The sequence below is a fragment of the Fusarium musae genome, chromosome 8, assembly GCF_019915245.1.
Source record: "Fusarium musae strain F31 chromosome 8, whole genome shotgun sequence".
NCBI lineage: Eukaryota > Fungi > Ascomycota > Sordariomycetes > Hypocreales > Nectriaceae > Fusarium > Fusarium musae.
Window position 1 is genome coordinate 2934896 of NC_058394.1, and position 21616 is coordinate 2956511.

General features: G+C 46.5%; 6 protein-coding genes across 6 annotated transcripts; 1 reads left to right on the forward strand and 5 right to left on the reverse strand.

Annotated features, from left to right (window-relative positions):
* Positions 1–120: 120 nt before the first annotated feature.
* Positions 121–651, reverse strand: J7337_011219 (uncharacterized protein; the record flags this gene model as incomplete). The annotated part of the gene is made up of 2 exons (XM_044828768.1): positions 121–437; positions 609–651. The coding sequence occupies 2 exons, from the start codon at positions 649–651 to the stop codon at positions 121–123; spliced, it is 360 nt and encodes a 119-aa protein (XP_044677322.1).
* Positions 652–2061: 1410 nt separating this feature from the next.
* Positions 2062–2562, reverse strand: J7337_011220 (uncharacterized protein; the record flags this gene model as incomplete). The annotated part of the gene is made up of 2 exons (XM_044828769.1): positions 2062–2327; positions 2361–2562. 2 exons carry the CDS (start codon positions 2560–2562, stop codon positions 2062–2064), a joined length of 468 nt encoding a protein of 155 aa, XP_044677323.1.
* A 665-nt stretch (positions 2563–3227) lies between these two features.
* On the reverse strand, positions 3228–3820 carry J7337_011221 (uncharacterized protein; the record flags this gene model as incomplete). The annotated part of the gene is made up of 2 exons (XM_044828770.1): positions 3228–3315; positions 3381–3820. The coding sequence occupies 2 exons, from the start codon at positions 3818–3820 to the stop codon at positions 3228–3230; spliced, it is 528 nt and encodes a 175-aa protein (XP_044677324.1).
* Positions 3821–7065: 3245 nt separating this feature from the next.
* J7337_011222 (uncharacterized protein) lies at positions 7066–8600 on the reverse strand (the record flags this gene model as incomplete). Its single annotated transcript, XM_044828771.1, has 2 exons — positions 7066–8356; positions 8428–8600. The coding sequence occupies 2 exons, from the start codon at positions 8598–8600 to the stop codon at positions 7066–7068; spliced, it is 1464 nt and encodes a 487-aa protein (XP_044677325.1).
* A 6541-nt stretch (positions 8601–15141) lies between these two features.
* Positions 15142–16218, forward strand: J7337_011223 (uncharacterized protein; the record flags this gene model as incomplete). Its single annotated transcript, XM_044828772.1, has 2 exons — positions 15142–15520; positions 15767–16218. 2 exons carry the CDS (start codon positions 15142–15144, stop codon positions 16216–16218), a joined length of 831 nt encoding a protein of 276 aa, XP_044677326.1.
* Positions 16219–18700: 2482 nt separating this feature from the next.
* Positions 18701–19827, reverse strand: J7337_011224 (uncharacterized protein; the record flags this gene model as incomplete). The annotated part of the gene is given in 3 exon segments (XM_044828773.1): positions 18701–19057; positions 19103–19775; positions 19787–19827. The coding sequence occupies 3 exon segments, from the start codon at positions 19825–19827 to the stop codon at positions 18701–18703; spliced, it is 1071 nt and encodes a 356-aa protein (XP_044677327.1).
* Between the last annotated feature and the right edge of the window lie 1789 nt (positions 19828–21616).

The following is a 21616-nucleotide window of genomic DNA, read 5'->3' on the forward strand; positions in this document are numbered from 1 at the left end:
TCTCTTTATCCTCTGAATACAACTTGAATTCATAAGTACCAAAGATATGATTCAAACTCCCTCCTGCCCCCTCTCCCAAACCTCATCACTAACCACAGCGTCCCTTAGTCCCATTACCACTCAATCGTCCCCAACCGTGTAGATAGCAGTGGCAAAGTACTCAGATTGAATGCTCAACCCAGTCTCACCGTAACATTTCAGGTAAAAGCCACTCTCGTCAACAGCCTGGTCTCCGGAAGGAGCGAGGTGATAAATCCAGAATTGCTTGGATGCTGACTTTGGATCAATGAAGAGTGGTGTGATCTGGAGCCTTGGGGGGCGATCAAACTTTGTCTTGAAGGTGAAGCGGGTCGGTCGGCCATCAGCGTATCTGGTGATGACACCTTTGCCGGCTTCGACTTCACCGATGCTGCCGTGCTTGGTGTCCCAGACTGTGCCTAATATCAGAGGTTAGTATCTATGAGTATAGGGTTGGATGTAATGCTTGTTGTACCTGTGCGCTCATGGTTTCTGTTTGTACGGGTTGAACTTGGTTGAAGTGAATTCGGTATTTGATGAAAGATAATCTATAGAGTCAGAGAAGATGGGCGGTTCAAGCCTTATATAACCCTCGAAATGACCTTGGCTGTAGGTCTTGGCGTTTACCTCCATGGCGGTTTCGTCCCTATGGTGGCATATTTTGTTTCAGCTGAAAATTTAGTGACATCATGTGAATGTCCCAGTGTGATGCAAGAGTGTCTCATGCGGCAGACAAATCTCCCAAATACGACAGCATCCCGTCGGAAGTTTCTGGTAGGGTCTATCGGAAGGAGGGACGCAACCCAAGAGACATCTTTCCAGCATCCATGACGAGCAGAGACGGTGTAAAGTACAGTTTCATCTTGCTCTGCTTAAAATCGGAGCTACGCCCGTCGCGCCCCGAGACACGGCACGATGAGACACTGTCTGGATCTCAACTTTCATCCCTAGCTTGTAGAGTTTCTATGACCTGTCACCTCGTCGGCCGAAGATCATTCGACTTCTCAGTTGTCGCCAGCCACTATTTGAAAGAACACAAGAAGATTTCTACAGAATACCATGACAGGGCTTACCATTATCTGATCTTCTGTGTTCACATCTTGCTCCTTCCTCAGATGACGAAGTTTCCGTGTCTCACTGCCCCTCTCGACCGCCATCATGCACACCTCCAAATATGTGATAGGGCTTTCAGCTGTCGGGCCTCAAACACTCAAGACTTTTCGATCACCAACCACTCCGTCGAGAGCGCGACTTCCCTGTTTTCATGATTCGGGATGCCAACACGATGGTAAAAGTCGCGTATGCAAGGGGTCCCCGGTAATGTAAATTCTGAAAACTGAGATGTTAGCAACACGAGTTCGAAGCGATGCGTTGTCCGACACGTGTATGAGGCGCGTGATGCGAGCCATCAGCTGTGGGGACTATCAACTTCAAATAACACTCTCAATGCAATCTGCGAACTTGAAATGAATTCACTATTGCGCGTTCTGACCTTTCAGCTATCTTCGGCTTGTTTCTCCCTGATATGTTGGATCGAACAGGGGAAGGAATGCGGAGAATAGCGCAAAGACAATCCTATCGGCATTTGCTCCCATGTCTTTGATACAGTGCGCTTGTTTCGTTCCTGTGATCTCCCTAAATGCACCTTTTGTCTCAGAATGATACATCGATGGCAGTCATCTTGCAGAGCAAGAGACGTGATATTTTCAGTAACCTAATAACATCGAGGCAATCTGGGTCAGATAATCTAAGCATTCGTGATCTTCATCACAGAATTCAAAACCTCGTTCATAGGGGTCGTCTCTGAATATGATGCAGGTTCTTACTTCTTACCACTTTCTGAAACACTGCTCTTTTCATGCCTAATCGTGCAGCTATACTTTGTGCTTTCTCCCGTCTCCCTCTTAAAATTCCTGCATGGTTAGGTCGAAGCGGGACGGGGAAACGAGTAGAGGAAACTAGCAAGAAGTGAAATCAAGTGTGAAGTTGAGTGGAAGGGCAGAGCTCTCGCATTCCAGGTGAGATTGTCAACTTTCCCTCGCTCTACAAATTGACTTGCATCTGTGGAATCCCTGAATCAAACAGCGCACCTGACCTAAAGGGGTGAGTTTGTTGACTCAGCTGCAGGATGCTCATACGGTCCATCTTTCTCTCAAACTCTTCGCACAATGTCCTGGCTTCGTCATCACTCGGCGAATCGCGAGTATGATTCTCAGCGTCATGCTGGGATGACTGAATGTTGCTTTCTTGCTTCTCAAGCTGGGTTAGGTCGGTATTCTCCTTCTTCTCGGAGACATCGGTAGACTTACCTTTATGCTCAAGTGAGGGGTTAGTAGACTCACCTTCATGATTCCCAGCCTGCCATTTCAGAAAGGCGGCGTACTGTTTGGTGTCAACAAGTACCATTTCTTTGATATCCCCAATGGGTTCCTCCCAAGCGGTTTCCCAAATACCATCGAGCTGAAAGATTTCATTGAGCTCGTCATCAACTCGCCCAACGCTACTGCGACTCTCGGGACAACGCTTAAAGTTAGAAGACTCCATTTCTTTGGTATGATGTCGATTGTCTGGGATATTTGTGATCTTTGTTTGGTGAGGGAAGTCGGTGGACAATGTGTTAAAAGGGTCCTTGATGTACTGAATTGGGAGGTGAGAAGATGACTGCAAGGCGATCGAGACGGTTCTTATACTTAGACTTCCAGGGGTTTCATCTTATGCTTAACGCTCTGAGAACAGCATTGAGGGCGTTTTGAACGGGCGTTCAACGTGTGAGTAAATGAACAGAATGGAGACGAAGACTGGAGTGCATGTGAACATAAGGCCAATGGCAGATCTACGCAATTTTCCAAGCAAAAGCTTATTCGTCCTTCGACCAGTACTCAGATTTGAATGCACGTGCTGTTCTATTGGTTGTGCAGTTATACTTCAATCTGTGATTCCATGTCAGCCTCGTTCTCGGCCAAGCTATACCGAACAAGGCGTTGCCTACTGTTCCCACTTCAGTCACGTTCACCATGGACAAGTTCACAATTGTTCAATAAGATCAGAACTAGAGAGCATAATTACACAGCAGCGTATCTGGATATAATCTTTTGAAGTAGTAAAGCGAGGTTTGAAAACAGGTTAGTAATTGCGATAGTACAAATAACCCATACAACAAGCTCTTCTATTTTGATAGTCCAACTCAAAGGAAGTTATTCCAGGAATATCTAGCTAGGGCAGTCACGGGCCGAATGGAGCAAGGTAGCTGCAAGTGACAGCCCACTATCACCATGGCAGGTGCCAGTACCACCATAGCTAGAAACGCAGCCAATAGGTTAGAGATGGTTCTTGATAGGTAGAGTTAATAAACATAGACTTACCACTGAGAGTTGCCACCACAGCAAGAGTCCTTAATATAACCAGTGACCCATCCTGCTTCCCATCGCTTGATGTGAGTATTGTCGAAGAAATATTGGTTGAAGACACAGATCTTGGCGTCGCCGAGAGACCATTCAAGGATGGTTCGAGCAGGGAGATAGGACAGTTGGTCAGGGTTGCTATTTTGCAGGTTGTTTTTCAGTTTGATCGCATCGTTGGAGGGGAAGTTTGCGCCAGTGTTGCAGCCTCGCTTCTCAAGTTTGGGTGCCTGCTCAGGGGCGTCGGTTACATTGTCCGGAGCGTAGGCTCGGAAAAGAACACCACCTTCCTGGACCTCTTCGATGATCACCTCCCGAGGTGAGGCCTCCTTGGCCACGGCTGCGGAGAGGACACCGAGAGGCATTAGAGCCAAGAGGGCGGTGGATAGAGTTGAAGCCCGCATGACAGTGGGATATGAACGACGGAATGGGAATGAAACTTGATAGAAGATGAGAGCTGTTACATATCCGTTATAAGAGGGAGGATCCTTGGCTACTTATACCCAAAATCCACTGCGTTTCCCTCTAAAGTTTTCAATCAGGCAGGTAAAAATAAAAGTTTAACAAAGGTTCCAGTCCTAAATAGGACACAAAAGCGTACCGGGATAGCTAGTGGCAAGCATATCCATTCTTCGAGTCTGCTAGGTCTTATTGGCGAGACTAACCTCTAAACTCAAGCATTCGGGCCGGGCCGATGTCACTTTAAACTGCATGATATTTAGCCTATTATCAGTTTTATTCGACGGGTTGACTTGTACACCGCATTTTTCATTTAGCTGAGCAGCCATAGGCTTTTGTGATTGGCTCATGGACATGGGCGGCCGACCTGCATAATGTGACCGGAGAATTTCAACTGACTGAAGACTGTATAGACAAAAAAGCAGCAAAACACAAGTCATTAAGGTAGCTACTTTTAATGAAATTAATTAATTTAAGCTAGCTTGGCTTCTCTTTCTTATTTGTTTTATTTAATATACAATTCATAGCAAGCTTGATATATAAGTACAAAAGCTACGCCCCGCGCATTGGCACTCTATATCCCATGTTTAAGATCCCCCGTATTTGAAAATTTTTATTTTACACTTCTGGTCCATTTATACAACGTGACCTTCCTAAATGGCATGCGAGAACGGCCGCTTCAGCAATCTGTAAGGTGGTTATATGGCTTAGTCAACTTCAAAGCGGATGCAAGAGCGGCCGCCTCTAAGAACAACCCACATTTTCCATCGATAACTTCTTCCTAAAAGACGCTTTACATATCGCAGGAATATAGTAGACGTACTCGCAAACATACAGCACTCAGTAAAGATAATGACTTAATAATACGATCACGGAATCAGAGACTCGGCAGCAGATAAATGGTGCAGGGCACTGTTGTTGTGAACCAGGAGATCGCCGATGAGGCCAGTGAGCACGTTCCCAACACCCTTGCCGAACTTGAGCGGGCCAAAGACGACCGGCCCGGCTGTAGCGTCGTCTGTAATAGCTGTCCGTAATAGTCGTGCTCATCCTTGCCCAAATAGCAGTGAAGCCGGCACCAAGAAAACCATACAGGATGGCATAACCGATTGGGACGGGGAAAGATTCCGCTAGCCTCCACATAGTAACAGTCGTCACGGCAGCCACCAGCGTAGAGGTACTAGCAAGTACATTGAGTAGTATTTTCCGGTCCGAGAGATATCCGAAGGCAAACTGCCCTGTGACCTGCGATGCGCTCGTGACGGCGAGAAGCACGGGCCCAAACCTTTCAATCAGATCGAGAGAAGTCGCGAAGGATGGGAGGTAAAATGAAGGGAAGAAGTATCTAAAGCCCTGAAATAGCCTGGATATAGAGTATAGCCAGAAGAGAGGGTTCTTAAAGAGGACCAATTTGTCTTCGGCGTATTGACGTGCGCGGAGGGAGGCAATCGACCGTAAAGGAACGGGATCAGAGGCCCTGTAAGAACAGCTGAGCCAACAGCAACGGCGGAGGACGTAGTCTGATAGTCATACTTGGAGAGGAGAGCATACACTACGAACGGCATGACAGTACCAGAAACTCCAGATGCGCCACAAAGTAATTCGTATGCCATTCCGCGACGAGTGATCCAATACTCATGTACCATTACGAGCATAGGGTAGTAAAGGATAAGGAACCCAACACCATAAGCGACAACTTGCGTGAGGATAAGAGTCTCGAGCGTGTTGGCAAAAGAGCCAGCAACAAGTCCGCTGATACAAATCGGCCCTGTTCAACGACGCGTTAGTCAAAGGATGACAATAGAAGTGATTGACGTACAGCCAACCCAGACCATCTGCCGTTGCCACTGTTGGTATTTCTGGATAACAGACATCATGAACGGGGTACCTACATAACCGAGGCCAGAGGCTGTGGTTCTGACGACACCAATGTACGGACTGTTGGCCAAAGCTGGGATTCTCGAGTAGTAGTCTCTCGAAACACACCAAAAGACAAGGGAAACCTTACACATGGTCAATTGGGGTAATTTTGTCAAGGGAGAAAGATTTACCTTATAGGAGAGTTTCAAATCCGAATGCTGCACCAAGGGGCCGCTATATTGCAATGTATTCGTCTGCGAGAGCCAATTGTGATATCTTCGTGATCACTTTCAGCGAATACCTCATGGTCGACCTCAGGGTTCTGCGGCAACGTCCGAGTGGCAGGTTCAGAGACTGCTGGTTGCGGTATTCGGGCTGGCCAAGAACGGAGCTCGTGGGTCTCGAGTTGGCTGGGACTTCCAGGATCTCTGGATTGCTCATAGCGATATATGATCCTCGATATGAGGAAGATGGGATGAGCCGTAGCCAGCGATGTGAGAAATCCGTATATATGTAAGCCTCAGGGATCAAGAAACACTGAACCCTAAGGTACAGTGATTTAAGAAACTTAGTAGAGAGTTCCCTAAACTTGGGCTAAATTTATCTAAGTATTTTAATCCTTTAGGGTTCAGGTCCTGGGTTTTCTTTTCTCCCCTAACCATCATGGTTAGCCTAGGCTGGCACAACCAATAGAAATGTGCATGGCATCCTGATCGCGGGGATAGGAAACCGAGGCTTAGCGGGCTCAACAAGTGAAATAACACCTGGAGAGTAGCCAGAGCAGAATCCCTCCAGACTCTGGAGACCAGAGCACTAAGGTTTAGGTGAACTACGGGCCAGGCTTATTGGCCCGCAGAAGACCCAACAGGTAACGGAGTACAACCACTTGAAAGTTCGGATCACTTGTTGTTGAGAGGCTTAATCGTAGGAGGGACAACTAGTTGGCGAGGGCCTCCCTGTCGCGTTCTTCTTCTGTAATGAAGAACATTATTGACATTCACAGAGGTGAGCCATCATAGCCTTTTAAGAACGTAAGCTTCTTCATGGGTAATACATACGATATCCTGCCATGCCTGGTTTCTTACCTTCTAGCATGACAGACTGTGATGTTACGTCCTTTTGTTGTCAACCTCTGCCAATGGAACTAGCAACGAGTGAGACGACGGTGACACGCCGCGTAAGGTAAATATAGCATAGTAGATGAGCAAGATCAAGATGTTTCCCTCCCTAGAACAAGTATTATTTTTCAATTGGGTTACGTTGTTCGACCCTCCTTCCCAACTTACCTCCAATATGGTGCGGAGAATATACTGAGCTATATTGGAAGTCCTCAAGCAGCCTTCGCTTCTCCATTCTCTATAACTTGCACAATATTGTTCTCCTCTCCCTGGTCAGTGATGCCTCGCTGCATGCGAACCGCTCGCCAGTCTGGCCCAAATTGAGTCAATGCAATGAAAAAGGGAACAATTATCAGAAGGAAGCCCGCAAAGATGGTGTATGTCCAACCAGGCTGAACCGCATCGGTCAAAGGTTGGATAGCAGCAGTTATGGCAGCGCCCAAACTGCAGCGTATTAAGTTATTGGCCGCACTTGCAGTGGCCGCGTCTTGCGGAAAGAGATCAACCATGAGAGCATTCAGAGCTTGCGCGACGGCCGTGGTGGTGTAGCCGATGATAAAGAGGAAGATCATGGGCCCGGCGAGATGGGTTGGTTTGTTCAACGTCCATCCGTACCCAAGGAGACCAGCGATAGCGGCGGCGATGTGTGGCCATGTTACTTGCAGGCGGGCGTGCTCTACTGGCATATTTGGGTCCCGACGGGCGAGCTTGAGCGGGATATTATGCTTAGCAGCTGTTCTTCGGTAGGCCTTGTCCATGAGTCGGCCCGTGATGACGGTACAGACAGCGCTACCAATACCAAAAGCCAAGAAGCAGAGAGATGTCTGTACTTCTGAAAGATCGTAGAGGGTCATCATAAGCGGCGGAAGGCCTGTGTTGACACCGGCTATCAGTATGTTGATCACGCCATTTCCAGCAAGCACCACTGCACCTTCCTTGTCCAAGACCACCTTCAAGATAGCGAAAGGATTAGGAAAAGACATGGGCCTCCGTTCCGTCGCCTCTCCCTGCTGCTGCTTGTTCCTCTGAGTGAAGAACAAGTAAAATGGCTGACTGAGTCGTGGTGGCGCGCGTGATCCGTTGCCAACAAGCTTACGGTTCGTCTCGGGAAAGAAGAAGAGAAACAAGACACCCAGCACGATGCATCCGATAGCTAGGAACCAAAAGATGGAATGCCATCCAAGATAGCGAGTAAAGACACCGCCTAGCACAGGTGCCAGAGCAGGACCAAGAACAGGAGCAACGGTAGCCCAGGCCATGTATGATCCTCGCTCAGCTGGCTCGACAATATCGGCAATAACACCACTGGCGAGAGGAATCAATCCACCGGCGCCTGCACTCTGAACACACCGTAGCGCAAGAAGCCCACCATAGGTGTTCTGCAGTGCCAGTGTAATGTTGGCGACAAGGAAAACTGAGAAACATGCGATGTAAGCGAGACGGCGGCCACTTGAGTCTGAAAAGCTGCCGACGAAGGTGGGGGCGATGCCTTGGAGGATCTGGCTTTACATAAGCATTTATGGCAAGTAAGAGCCAACGACGGAGATAACTTTACCATGAATGTTGTTACTGACAGATTGACATCCGTGATGGATACGCCAAGATCACGAGCCACAGTGGGTAGCGCAGGATAATACATGCTGGTAGACATGGTACCGAGGAGCGCGAATAGCGACACAGATACTATCATCAGACGTTTCGACCAGAGACCGTACACGGAGAAGGCTTCGTCTGGTGTGGCAGACATACTGGCAAAGAGGCGGGTTGCGTAGAGGGACCTAAGTAACGAAGGGATCAAACATATGTAGTAAGTGAAGGAGTTTCGAGAGCTGGGTATTTCTTAAGCTTTAGTGCTGAGAAATAAAGGATCAGATCAGCAATGGGGGATCTACAATTCCCGTATAAGCGATGCCGTATACCCGTAAGCTTATCAGATTCGTGTCAGACTGTTGATATAATTAGCATTGGGCTAACCTAGTTTGGCAGCTCGTTTTACGGACAGTCACATCATAATCAAAAGTGCTTGTCTGACAGTCGTATTTCGCCAAAGGCTTTGTCAGTAGCATAATATCTTTCTATGCCGGCTTCTCGTTATAACATCAATGGCTCAATGAAGGCCAGAGGCTTGACGAAAACAAAGGCAGGCCATCCACGACTTGCTGCACATAAATAATATTGGACCAGGCGTGTTATTGTCCTGAATTAGATGGACTTTAATATAAAGCTGCCGGATTTCCTAATACACCGGTAATGGTAAGTATGGCCACAGGTGAATGAGTAAGTATGTGGGCAATTCATCGTGCAGTTCATCATATGACGATCTTCACGAAAATTTATCGAGCAAACCTCATCAAGCTGGCTTTGTTCTTCTCAATCCTACAGTGGCATACATTTTCTAACTTCTGTGTGCTAATTAATGTTCTTATCTATAAGTTTACAGAGTAGATAACCCATCTGGCAAAGACTTGATGCTTGAAAAGCCAGCACGAGGCCACTTCCACTGTCAGCACATCCTTCTTGTTATCTGTCCCCTCCTCCTCTAAACTGACACAAGAAGAAACTTCTCCCTACCTTCTCTCTCATATTCCTATTGCTCTTGCAGACGTCTTTACATTTCTAACACTTCACGAGTCTTGGCAGCTTCACCGTGGCTCCATTCCGTGAAGGGTGCCTTTTGGGCAAGTGAGTGATTGAATTTCTCTATATAAGATTGTGCTGGTTATAACATCAAAGTAAGTCCTCAGGAGCGACTAAACATTAATATAAAAGCAGGACAATTATACTTATCCTTTTCATTTAAAGAAGACAAAGGAGAATACAAGTTTATATAGTAAGAAAATCGATTATTTTAATTTAATAAATCAACTACACACATTGACTTGGTTCAGCTATTTAAGAATTATTAAATTTAATAATATTAGTCCTTTCCTTTATTTTTCTTTTAGTCGCAAATGTACTTGCACCCCTTGTTTACCTTCTTTATTGTTGTCACCATCGCCGGAATCAAGGCTCAGGGCCCACTTTGTTGGCAACCGCCGTATATTTGGACTTTCTAATAATCTTGAAACGCCGTGGACGCTCCCCATTGCTGTCATCTTCTCGGGCCCTCTTCGTCCCTTGACCAATTTCCTGTTATGTAGCTACAGGTTCGTTAGTGGCGAAAGGCCAGAGAACCCAAGACCAAAACCATGCGAACAATTGACAATGCTGGCTTCCAGATCGGCGCAGAACTGTAGCTGCAGCTGTCTAAACTCTATGATGTTTTGCTGACCCTGTTTTGGGAATTCCTCAAAGTGCGAGTTAGACTGGACTCTTCGCTTTAAAGAATTTATTTTGAGGATACTGCGTTTATATTAAACGGAATTAGTTAAGTTTGATAAACGGAGTTAAGTAATAATTGCAGCTTTGCATATAGTGTGTTACTAAAGAGTTAATATAAATGAAATAAAGTAAAACTCCTTTATAATAAAGGCCGATAGCTATTAATAGGACAATTATTATAACTATACCTTAGATAAATGAGGTTATATAACGCTATTAATAGATGTCTAGTTATAATATTTAGTAATAATAAATAAGCTCTATTAATGCTATAGTATTTGTCTACTATATTAACATAGTTCTAGATATACTTTTTGTAAATATATAAGATTCCCTTATAAACTAGAATAAAACCTTTACTATACTAACTAAAGTAAATATTCTAATTATATCCAGTTTGCTATTACTTTATATTCTGTCTTTCAACTCATCCTAGTCTGGTCAGCTGGCATAGGGAGGAGGAACATAACTCGGTTATTGAGCAATTGCAGAAATACTGAAGCGACGTGGATGACCATCGTTAACAATCTCATCTGAGGAAATCAGCTCTTTGTCCGCAAGTCTTGACCTGCAAATCGAGCTTCTTACCAACGAGCATGCTCATCACGCCGAGTCACATCCAGTGGACTAACTGTCTGCTGAGTCTTGGGTGTATGAGAGCCGTTGTGGGCATCTGACGCCATAGTCAATTTTGAGGAGAGCCGACATGTGTGTAATTAGCTACGCGATCGTATGAAACAGTACCTGGAGTCAGAGCACATCGCCAGAGCATAAAACCAGGCCTACTCTCCACTGAGAGTGGTTGTATCACCCCACTGACCTGGAAAGCTTTGGCTTCGAGGTCGACGCCGATGTAAAAGTCTCTGCAGATCAGTACAAGTTTACGCCCAGCTCTAACACTAACAACACACTTTGGCCGTTCGCTGAACATCTTCACGCGAACAAGACCTCCATGTTCAAAGCAAACTTCCGAAATTGGAGCGATGAGAGCGATGTGATTTATGAGGCTTTGAGTGGGGAGTATTCTGTTGTTGGATTGGATAAAGTGACCAAAGTTGGGAAGGTTGTTAGACTGGACTGGGGACTTGTGGGCGGAGGTCTTGCGGCGGCCAGTTTATTTATTATTTGAGACGTATGATCAATACAACGAATATAGCTTGAATGAAACGAACAGATCTAGTAAAGACATGGTGCGCTGTATCAAAGCCATAGTATGCTTACAGGTAACATCCTATCCCCGCCAAGTCACAAGCATATACTGTTTGCCTCTACTCTCTGATAGTTGTAATATAGTAGTCTTTAGCATATTTAGAACAGACTATCCGTATCTTCTAATCCGGATTGCATGACATTAAACAGCCCAGAGAATATTCAGGTGACAGGTCTAGGCTGGCAGCTCATGCATATTCCTTGGCTGGACAGGCCGTGCATCTGACTCCACTAATACACTATGCGGTCCACCATCAACTTCGGCTTGCAAAGGTCGGATGATCCGGCTTCCTTTAGAGTCCTTCTCACCTCGAGCAGGAGTACCAATCACAAGGTTCATAACCCCAGTCGCTCTCCTCCTCCGCTGGGAAGCCCGCCATGCAAGACCTAATGCAATTGCAACAACGAAAGCTCCCCCTATGGCACCAGCAGCTATGGCTCCCACTGGCGTCTTTTTGAGAGCTGGAAATTCTTTGAGCGCAAAAGGGGGTTCCAGAAGTGAGAATAGAGGTTCTCGATCGTCTTCTCCTTTACAGCAGTTATAGGAGCTCTACACGTGACAACAGTATTGGCCATCGCTACACTGCCTTATATATACCACTGTGTGATTTTGTCCTTGGATGCTAGTTAGTCTCGAGACGGCATGCGCTCACTCACAAAGATCAACTCACTCATAGGGCAGACTTCCTGGCAGCCAGGCGACGCTGGGTCAATGCTGCTGAGGATAGAACAGATAAGAACATGAACAGAAAGTGGAAATGAATCTGAGCCTTCCGTTCAAGATCATGCTACCCAAGATGCGGTGCATTACCTTTGTTTGTTGTCATGACGTCAATAGGGAGGTTGCCAAGGACAAAGTTGGGGGCCATCACTGATCTTTCCATTACAGGTTATCGCAGGAAATCCCTCCAGTTATCTTGCAACTATCATTAGTCAAGAGACATTTCGAAAGCACTTATGTGCATTTGTGAATACGCAAATACATCCAATCATATACATCAATGCTGGCTGCAAGATTGATCAACGACAGCTTGACCTCCTAGGAGATTTCGTGGTTTAATCCTAAGCACTTTCAGGCATAAAAAGAAAGACCAGCCGGCAATCTGAGGCGAGCTAAAACACGAGAGACTCGCTTAGTAAATATCTAAACGAAGCAGGGAAATCTGTTTATCTCATCGCTATATTGCTGAGCTTATTTAGTCGAGGGGCTGCAGTGTAGCTACATCCAGCTCATTGAGAGATATGTTGATTTTGTTCACTCAGATTTGCTGACCAGGATTTGCTTACGAGGTTCGGCCAACCCTTTCGTGTGACAGGCCATTGAGGCAGAATGCCTGTTATAACAGTTCTTGCTAAAAGCATCAACGCCTGCACTTATCGTGAGAAGCGACCAGATGCCGCGCCCAGGACGAGGTCCCCTATAAAGGAGCTCTGATAGCCTGATCCAGGAAGGACCTGATTATCATTTAATATAGTAAGCTTATTTCAGACATGGTCGGTGTCGTGCATGGTACTGAACAAGCGGGACTGCTTGTAGATGTTCAAAGTCGGGGGGGAAACGATTACGCCCTGTCATGCGATGTTTGCAGCTCGATATAGGTCACGAACAGGCTTCAGCAGGTACATACGACCATAGGTAGTGGAAAATACGGGATCCCGTCTGCTCTCCCATAGTCAAGCCACTAACCGGCGGATTAGTAGTTGGGTCGGTGACGACCAGCGAATCCCCGCTGTTGTATGTTTTTGCCGATTTCATTTTTGCCACTAGCCACTGCAGATTAATCAAATAGGTTTCGTATGCTTTTCGCGTTGTCCATTATCGGGGTTGACCCATTCTTATTGCGCCAGCTCGATGGGGCTGTATGTGAGTTTAGCATGACCTTACAAGTTATTGCGTTGAATGTTGTGAATATGTCTCTGTAGTAGAAAGGGCACAATTGGCCTGATGACAACACTGTTCAGTGGGACACCGGTCTTGGGGAGTCTTTCCTATTAGCTGATAGGCGCATGCTTTAGGTGCCTCTGCCAATCTCTCTAATGCTTGGACCAGTGGCTATATATCAGATTGACCAAGCGCCAGCAGATAGTAATCTTTAACCAAGGGCCATAGTTCAAGAGTTCTTACTGAATTGGCTTGACTTTGTGACTAATTATTAAGGGAGATAGGGGGAAGATCAAGGGCTAAAGAGCACAAGGATGATGTGGTGGATCCAAGCTTGCACACTTAAGGCAGCTACCAGCAACGAACATTCAGGATATGAGGGTATAAAAATTTCGGAAGTATCACCTTTTGATAGCTCACCAGGGTCAGAGTCGAATGCGAAGGCTGCTTTAGAATCAATGAGACACTGAACACAAGAGAGAATACTGTCTTTCGCACAACTAGCAGTATCCCTTAAGTGAGAAAACTGTTACAGCTGGTAATAGGCGTTCTGCGTTCTTCCGCAAGCCCTCTCCAGCATCGGAGCCTACCATTTTCTTACCGCTTCTGCCAGGAGACCTAATGGTCTTCCTAACAATATAGATAGTCGCTCCTTGCCGCTAAAAAATTAGACTGTTGGCAAGAAGCCTTACTGTTATAAGTTTAACAACTAGGTGCGATGTTTCTGTCTGGGAATAGATAGATATCTAAAAACCTAGCGCAGTGTACATCAGTTAGTTCTGAAGCCGTCGCGGAGCAAGCCTGAGTAAGCCTTATTCTTCAGTATGACGGATTTCCTTGGATGGCTACGTTTCTTTAGCGTTCCTAGGACTATGGATCATTAGAGAGCATAAGGAGGCGCGTGATGTAAGTGTTAGCTATTAGGTCTACTAACTTAAAATAACACTTTTATAAAGTCAGTCCAGGCAGTATACTATAAGTAGATATAGCGAAATAAGATCCTCCTAAATGACTGCTAAATCTTAAACAATCTCGTAAGCTGACTACACTAACGCTTTAAGCGCGTAACTATTGAACTGTAGTTGGGTTACGACATCTCCACTTAGTCGTTATCTGACAATCCATGCTTCGATCTCATACATTCTAGGGTCAGTCGTCGGATTATGTCTAACGAGTTCCAGAAATGACTGGGGTAAGACAGAGAAAAATGCCATTTTGAGTCTAATTTGTGTAAAATCTCCGACAAACTGGGACATCAGCTGACAGCGAATAATTTTCCGGCCTTTATTATTTTACCACTACCTCAATCCAAAAGTCTAAAATATGACACCGACATGGTATGGTACAAAGTGCTTAGCGCTTGTGTTTAAGCCCGAGACACAGACGACAAGTATACATATAATAAGCATGGCCCTAGAAGTTTAAGCTTATGGCTTGTTTTCATCGCAACTCACATTCGTTTATTCACTCTGCTTGGGACAGAGTCCTGTTTCTGTTTCTTTTCTGTACATTCTTATTCATTCTTTTGTCAAGTCTCTCATTTACTCATTCAAAGAGCTATCAATATGCGCGTCTCCACTATCTCCGCGATCTTCACCGGCCTCGCCATCTCTGTCAACGCATAGTCGGATCTCGACGATTCTGTCTGGAATACTCTTCTCGCGGAGCCCCAGAGCAAGCGTGGCTTTCCCGATATTTCTCGTAACCGTCCCGTCAAGTGACAGTCGGGCTGGAACCCGCCTGCAGACTTGAAAGCTCCCCTCCAGGAGGTCTGGGAGCACTATGAGAAGACCTACGATGGCGGAGTTGATGCCAACGTCAACACTGGCTTCCACCAGATCATGGCTAACAAGGGTTACCTTAACATTTGCGTCCGATGGGACTATCTAGCGCCAGCATCACCGCGGCCGAACGAACCAAGATCGCCAGTGCGTATAACGCTCAGTGCCAGAAGTGGTTCAAGTGGCTCTACGGTTATAATGGCTTCCCTTACGACGAGGTTAAGGTCAATGTTGTTACATATGCCGTCAAGGACAAGAGCCAGCTTCAGGGCTCCACAGATGGCTACGAGGTCTACACTGAGCTCGATGCCGACGGTGTCCCTATGTGCCCTGTCGCTTATGCTCGTGATGCTCATCTCGATGGTGACTATAGTAACTGCGAGGCTGGTACTGACCGCCACTATGACCACTCCCTCTGGTTGAAGGATGGTCTTGAGGGTGGTTTTGGTCATAACTGGGGTCAGGAGGTTGGTCGTGAGTAGTTCATGAACAACCTTGACTCTGACAACATCCACATTCTTTTGCATGAGATGGTATGTCTCCAAAGACCTTGATTCATGGATAAGGCTGACGCGCTATGTAGGGTCATACCTTTGCTCTCGATGATTGTAAGTGATCTCTCCCTAAAATCAAAAGACGCCTGCTAACAGATTCTAGTCTATGGTACTTTCCATCCACTACCGACTCTAACTTAACTGCGAGAAGTACTGACTTCAACAGACTGGACCCCTATCGGCGTCACCAAGTTCATCATGCTTGCTGGTGCCTCTATGGAAATCACTGACTTCGACGGCTCGATGTACCGCAATTGGTGGTACTACCTCTCTCAGAAGAACAACTGGAGTTCCAGCAAATCGAGCACTGATGCTGCACCTGCTTCATCCGAATCAAAGCCTACGACTAACACTGCCGCACCCACAACCAAGACCACTACTCCCAAGCCCAGCACCACCAGCACCAAGGCCATCACCGCTAAGCTTGCCTCTAGCAAGAAGGCCACTGCTGCCAAGGCTCCCGTCACTCAGGTTACTTCGACCGAAAACGCTGCTAGTGCCGAGGTTGCTGCTTGGGGTCAATGTGGCGGTAACAACTGGGCTGGTGCCACCAAGTGTGCTTCTGGTACCAAGTGCATCAAGCAAAACGACTACTACTCTCAGTGTGTTGCGAACTAGTGGGTATGTAGCTGACAGTGTGATGTTGGGATATCGAGCGGGTGGTTGGAGCTGAACTAGTAAGGATAGTTGATCGAAGCAGATATGAGCCTTGGAAGTTGCTGGAGAACGGCTTTGTTTCACTACGATTTAATACATAAAACCTTATCGCTTTACATGGTAGAAACACGCCACATCCATGCCTACATATTATTTCTTGTAACATGGTTGAGCGACATGGAGATTATGTACGATGGCCCGCGGTTGTGCTATTGGACAGTCAAATAGGCTTGTGTGACGGTCCCAAATGAGGATCAGATGATAAGTACTAGCCATATTACGTCTCGAACTCGAAAGTGGGAGTCTATTGCGGACAAAGGTCACCGGTCTAAAATTTGAGTATTAAGACATAGTCATAGGCTTTAAGACTTGGAAGTATATTCCCTAATAGACTTAGTGAACTCTTGACGTTCGTCAGCGCTAAGTTCCCAACTAGTTTTTATCGCGTGGCTCCAGTCAGTCCTTGCATCCGTCCTTCGCTATTTGATCGAAGGCTGCGGTACTTCTCCTATCGCTCGAGTCGCATCCGGCCACTTGAACTAATTGATAGCGTAGACATCCCCAGAGGCCACCATTCCTAACCAGACCTTACCAGGTGCCATCTCACTGCACCAATCTGTATAATCAACCTGACAGTTCATAAAGGCCTTCTTATCAGGAAACGATCTTCCATGAAGAAACATAAGACTCAAGACCGAGAGAACAGTTAAAAAGAAAGCCTTCAGCTTGTTGAGCTTTTGGGTGAGTGCTTGGTTGGTGCGTTCATGGCGACGACTGACGTCTGAGCCCCACGCGATATATGCACAGACTGTGAGGCCGAGAATAAGGTAGAACTCAGGGTCGCATAGGTAAGCAGTGAGAAAGTCGTACTGGTCCTGGAAGACCCAGAGTCCGCGTCCTCTAGTGGGCATTGTTTGTTATGTTTTTGGGAGTATTGGTTATGTAGATGCCTAGATGGTCAAAGAGGTTGCTATGTGGGTAGGTTCTCGGAAAAAATGCTGGGAAAGGGATTGATGATGAGAAAAGGTTCTGAAAGCGGAAAAGGAGGAGCGGAATCTCATGTTAGGCGTTCAGAAACGTGGAAACGCCCGTGACTGACGAACAATATGACACTGTCTGTCTTTGTCCCTATAGTTGCTCTTATTGAACACTGACACAAATACTTTCAACGGCTGCCTCGCCGATAATTCACTGATTACAAGAATCGCTTTGTCACCCAATGCTAGCTTAGTAACTCAACTTGGCTGGCAGCGTGGGGCAAATCTCTTGTTAAGGTCGACGATCCAATATCAGAATATGGAAGTAAATCGGAAAATGACTGTCCCTAGACCTGCTGGTGGTATAATTACAAATCCTCCTGACATACTGATGGATTCCTGTCGTGTTCATAAAGTCTGATCAAGATATGTATGGTGTGATCATGTACATGGTATCGGTTCGAGTTGGAGTTATCGTGTGTTCGGCGGCTCCTCCAAGTTCTGTTACCAACAGAGCGCTCGGAAGAGCTGGTGATTAGTCGGTGAATTAAATGACTTCCCAGCGTTCATATCCAGCAACGATAGATAGATCAAAAGATGATTAGAATTTCTATGCCTGTGAAGTAAAGTCTTTCACCAAAGACTGGATAGGATAAAAAAGTTCGTGCATTACAACCTCGTCAGGTTGTTACGCCTCGCGAAACGGCCACACTACCAATAAGCCATCCTCTTCGTGAAATCGAACGCTGGAAACCGGAGACTCTTGAGCAATCCATGCCCTGCTGTTGAGATGGGTCTCGTTAACAGTAATTCCAACATTGGCTACACTGTTACGCCATTGCCCGCTGTGTCCGAAGCAAGATCCGCCCAGGATTGGGGGATTTGTGGCTGGTCTCTGGACAGACTCGGCCAGAATTCACTAAAGCCTAGCATTGAAAATTTCCAAGAGATCTATTTTGGTTTCCCAATCAAAGAAATGTCTTAGATGCAGATAATATACACTATCTTGAGCAAAAACTCACCCTGTCATAGTGCGAAAAAGAACTCCTTCACATCAGCAGTCCAATCATCAGGCCTTATCCAGGCAGGATAGAGACCTCCACCGGAATGCTTATTATAGTAAACAAGGTTAACGAATGGCTCCAACCAAGGCTTGGGCTACAATTAGCAAGACAGAGCTGCGGCTAATGGTCAGTAATTAAGACAGTGAGATCTGACACTCTGTATTTAATTACGCGATAGACTTTTAGCCACCGGCACCACAGGTTGCACTACACGAGAACAAAAGGATCGGTAAGACCAGTTGTAATATTCATTATGCCCATGCCAGTAAGGATTTACTCTCCCGCACAGGGGAGTACATGAGTGATACTCACCATGTGATGCAGACGTTCTGGATCAAAGAACAAAGAGCTAGGCTACCCAGAATCTTAAATGAGTTGGCAAAATGGCTTGGCAACTCTAAACTAAGCCCGCAATTCAAGAGCGCTATTTGATGGATCCGACAGCAATTCGTGTTCCTTCCTCTTCATCTGAACCATCTTATGGACAGCGCCAGCAGCGTAAATAGCAGAGACAAGAATGCCGACAATACTGTATCCAACAATCAAGCCTGTTGATGTACCAGATAATTGCAGCCCAATGCCTCCGTTGATGATACCGACAATCATAATACCTCTGCCGTACCAAATATGTCCATAGCTTATTGTCGTTCGACGTTGGTATTTAACGTAGTTTCTATGGTGCATCCATCCCAACACAGGTTGTACGATCATCAGGATGCACACTATCGTGCCAAGGACAACATGAGGTTCGTGAAACCACTATAGAATGTTAGTTATTGTTGATAAATGATGCATACGACTTACATCGCCGTCACGATCTGCAGCGATCTTCCCAATCCCAAAGCCAATCCACATTCCTACGAAGGCGACGATCTGCCACGAGGCATGGATGAGCCATTTCCCGAGTAGAGGCATGAGAACGGAGCCGATAGGGAACCCGACGAGGAAAACAACTGCCATGATAACACCGTGCGCTGAGCCAGTATTATCTTCACCTCCACCACCACCAGAGACAGCATTGTCGCTTGGAGTTGTGTTGGACGAGTTGAGGAAAGGGTTGGAGGTGCCGCTGACGGTAGCCTTAGAGAGATCAACAGAGAAACTGTCCGTTCCATCATGCTCATCGAAGTCACTGCTTGCATCGCTCGTGTCAAGTGGGCTACCCTTCTTCCAGGCACTGATCCACTGAGCAGTCCCTGATATGCCTGCATCTTTCCAGTAGATGTTGGCCACCATTGTACCATTCGACACGCCGCTTCCCTCGATAAGCTTGATACCGCTCACGGCCTGATACGCCGGCATATCATGACCGTGTCCCTTGCGAGGGCTCAGCGTGACATTTCCCGAGCCGTCTTGGTATATGACAAGCATCGTCGAGCCGCTCATGCGGGATCCGGTGCCGATGGCGACCCATTGGTACGTGGTAGGGGCTTCGAGACGAATATAGAGAGAGGAGGTTGACGATGGTACAGCCCAACTGTAGCATACTTTGCTTGACGATGCGTCGCAGTAGGACGCCGGGGAGGCATGTACGATGGTGGCGACTGAAGGGAGTAAATGTAAGTCTCTAGTCATTGAACAAGGGGTCCTTACTCACAGAGTGCCAATACAAAGGCAAACACGATGTCTAGAGAACTATTCATTTTGAACATAAAGTAGACAAATTGCAGCAGAAATAACGAGTCAAAACACGCCTGAAATGCTTGGCAATCTGGGATACCCTTTCTCTGGGCCAATTTCCTCCTTATACCCCAAGCCACCTCCCTCGAACCGAGGATAAACATCCTCTCACTGTGAAAAGCATTCCAAGCCACAAAAGCCAAGCCTACGTAACCCTCCCAGCACGGTGGTTCCAAAACAAGCCAATCACAGCACTTGCAATTGTGATGACCAGCGTCTAGACCCAGCCTAAATTAAGCATTCGCCGATTAACAACGGGAGATCGTGGCCCGTGCCTGCCAAGAGATCTCTTTTCCTTGGCGTTGAGATACGAGTTTTATTGTTTTAGGGCTGGCGACTTACGTGGCTCTAGAACAATGCGACTTTGATCTGACGATGGCTGTGCTAGCCATGCGTTTCAGAAGCTGGGCTGCGCAGTTCAACTCAAGACGGCGAGGGCAAATGAGGTATGTGTACCGTCAGCAACATTTTGCTTGCAATTAAGTCTAAAGGCAAGTCTAAATGACAATGTCCTAGACAGTATATAGAACGAATCTCTTCACGGCTGTCACGTATTTAATCCATTAACTACTTTGAGATCATGGCGCAGTAAATTAGTTGCCTGTGAAACAACAAAGCTCCAGATATTGTTATTGTCGTCATCAAGAGTGCCAGGTATGTCTCTTTGTCTTCCAGTCTCTAATTGCCGAATGCACGGGTCATTTGCGCAAAATGGTGATCTTACGACGCACGTCACATCGCAGATTTGATTGGTTGTGTCAGCGATGGTCTAGACCCTCTTCATCCCTCAGGGCTTGGGCTATGCCAGCTTGCGTGTCCATCACATCATTCATTGTTCTATTTCTCCTAATTATTCTTCACCGTGGCTGAGGTTACAGGAGTCCCCTCACACTGACTTCCCCAGGCTTTCCCGTCTATGGTTCGCCCTGGCCCAATTGGAAGTCCATCCCACCATATCCACGCAGTAGGTCCTCTATGTTTTCCTCTCTCGGTTCGCTTTTTTCCCTATCATCCGCCGCCAAAGAAACAATATCACCACTTCTGAAAATGCGAAGAGGCGACATACCGTGGAACTGGTCAAAGCTGGCCATTACGCTATTTGTTGGCCAAGCATTACCTAGTGTATCGCCAATATAATTTGGATCAGCCCCGAAATGCAGTAGCAAACGAACTCCTTCAACGTTTCTGGCCGCAACAGCTATCTGCAGTGGTGTCATGGGATATCCTAGGAGATTGGGTTGAGCTCCAGCTTCCAATAGATGCCGCAGTGGGCAAAAGGAAGGACCATCATCCTCGGCATTGCTAGGGGGATATGACTTATGATGGCCTATAAAATAGACGAGAGTTGTGGAAGGATTGTAAAGTCCAGTGTAGCTAACCAGCAAACTTTCCAGGCGCCTCGAGTTCGGTTCAAAGAATTGAACTACTATTTGAATTAGTGGTCCATCAAACTCGAATAGTCCAAGAGCCGCGTCCCAACCTCTGTTCTTCTTGTAACTGTAAGTGTAACCCTCTATTCTTAGGCGTATCTTGTTGCTGAAGACTGCCTCAATCTGTGCCTCGTTGATAAATCTGGATAATAGAGGTGATTCTCGATTGTCAATCATAAGAAGCAGGCTCAGTAGCAACGACGCATCG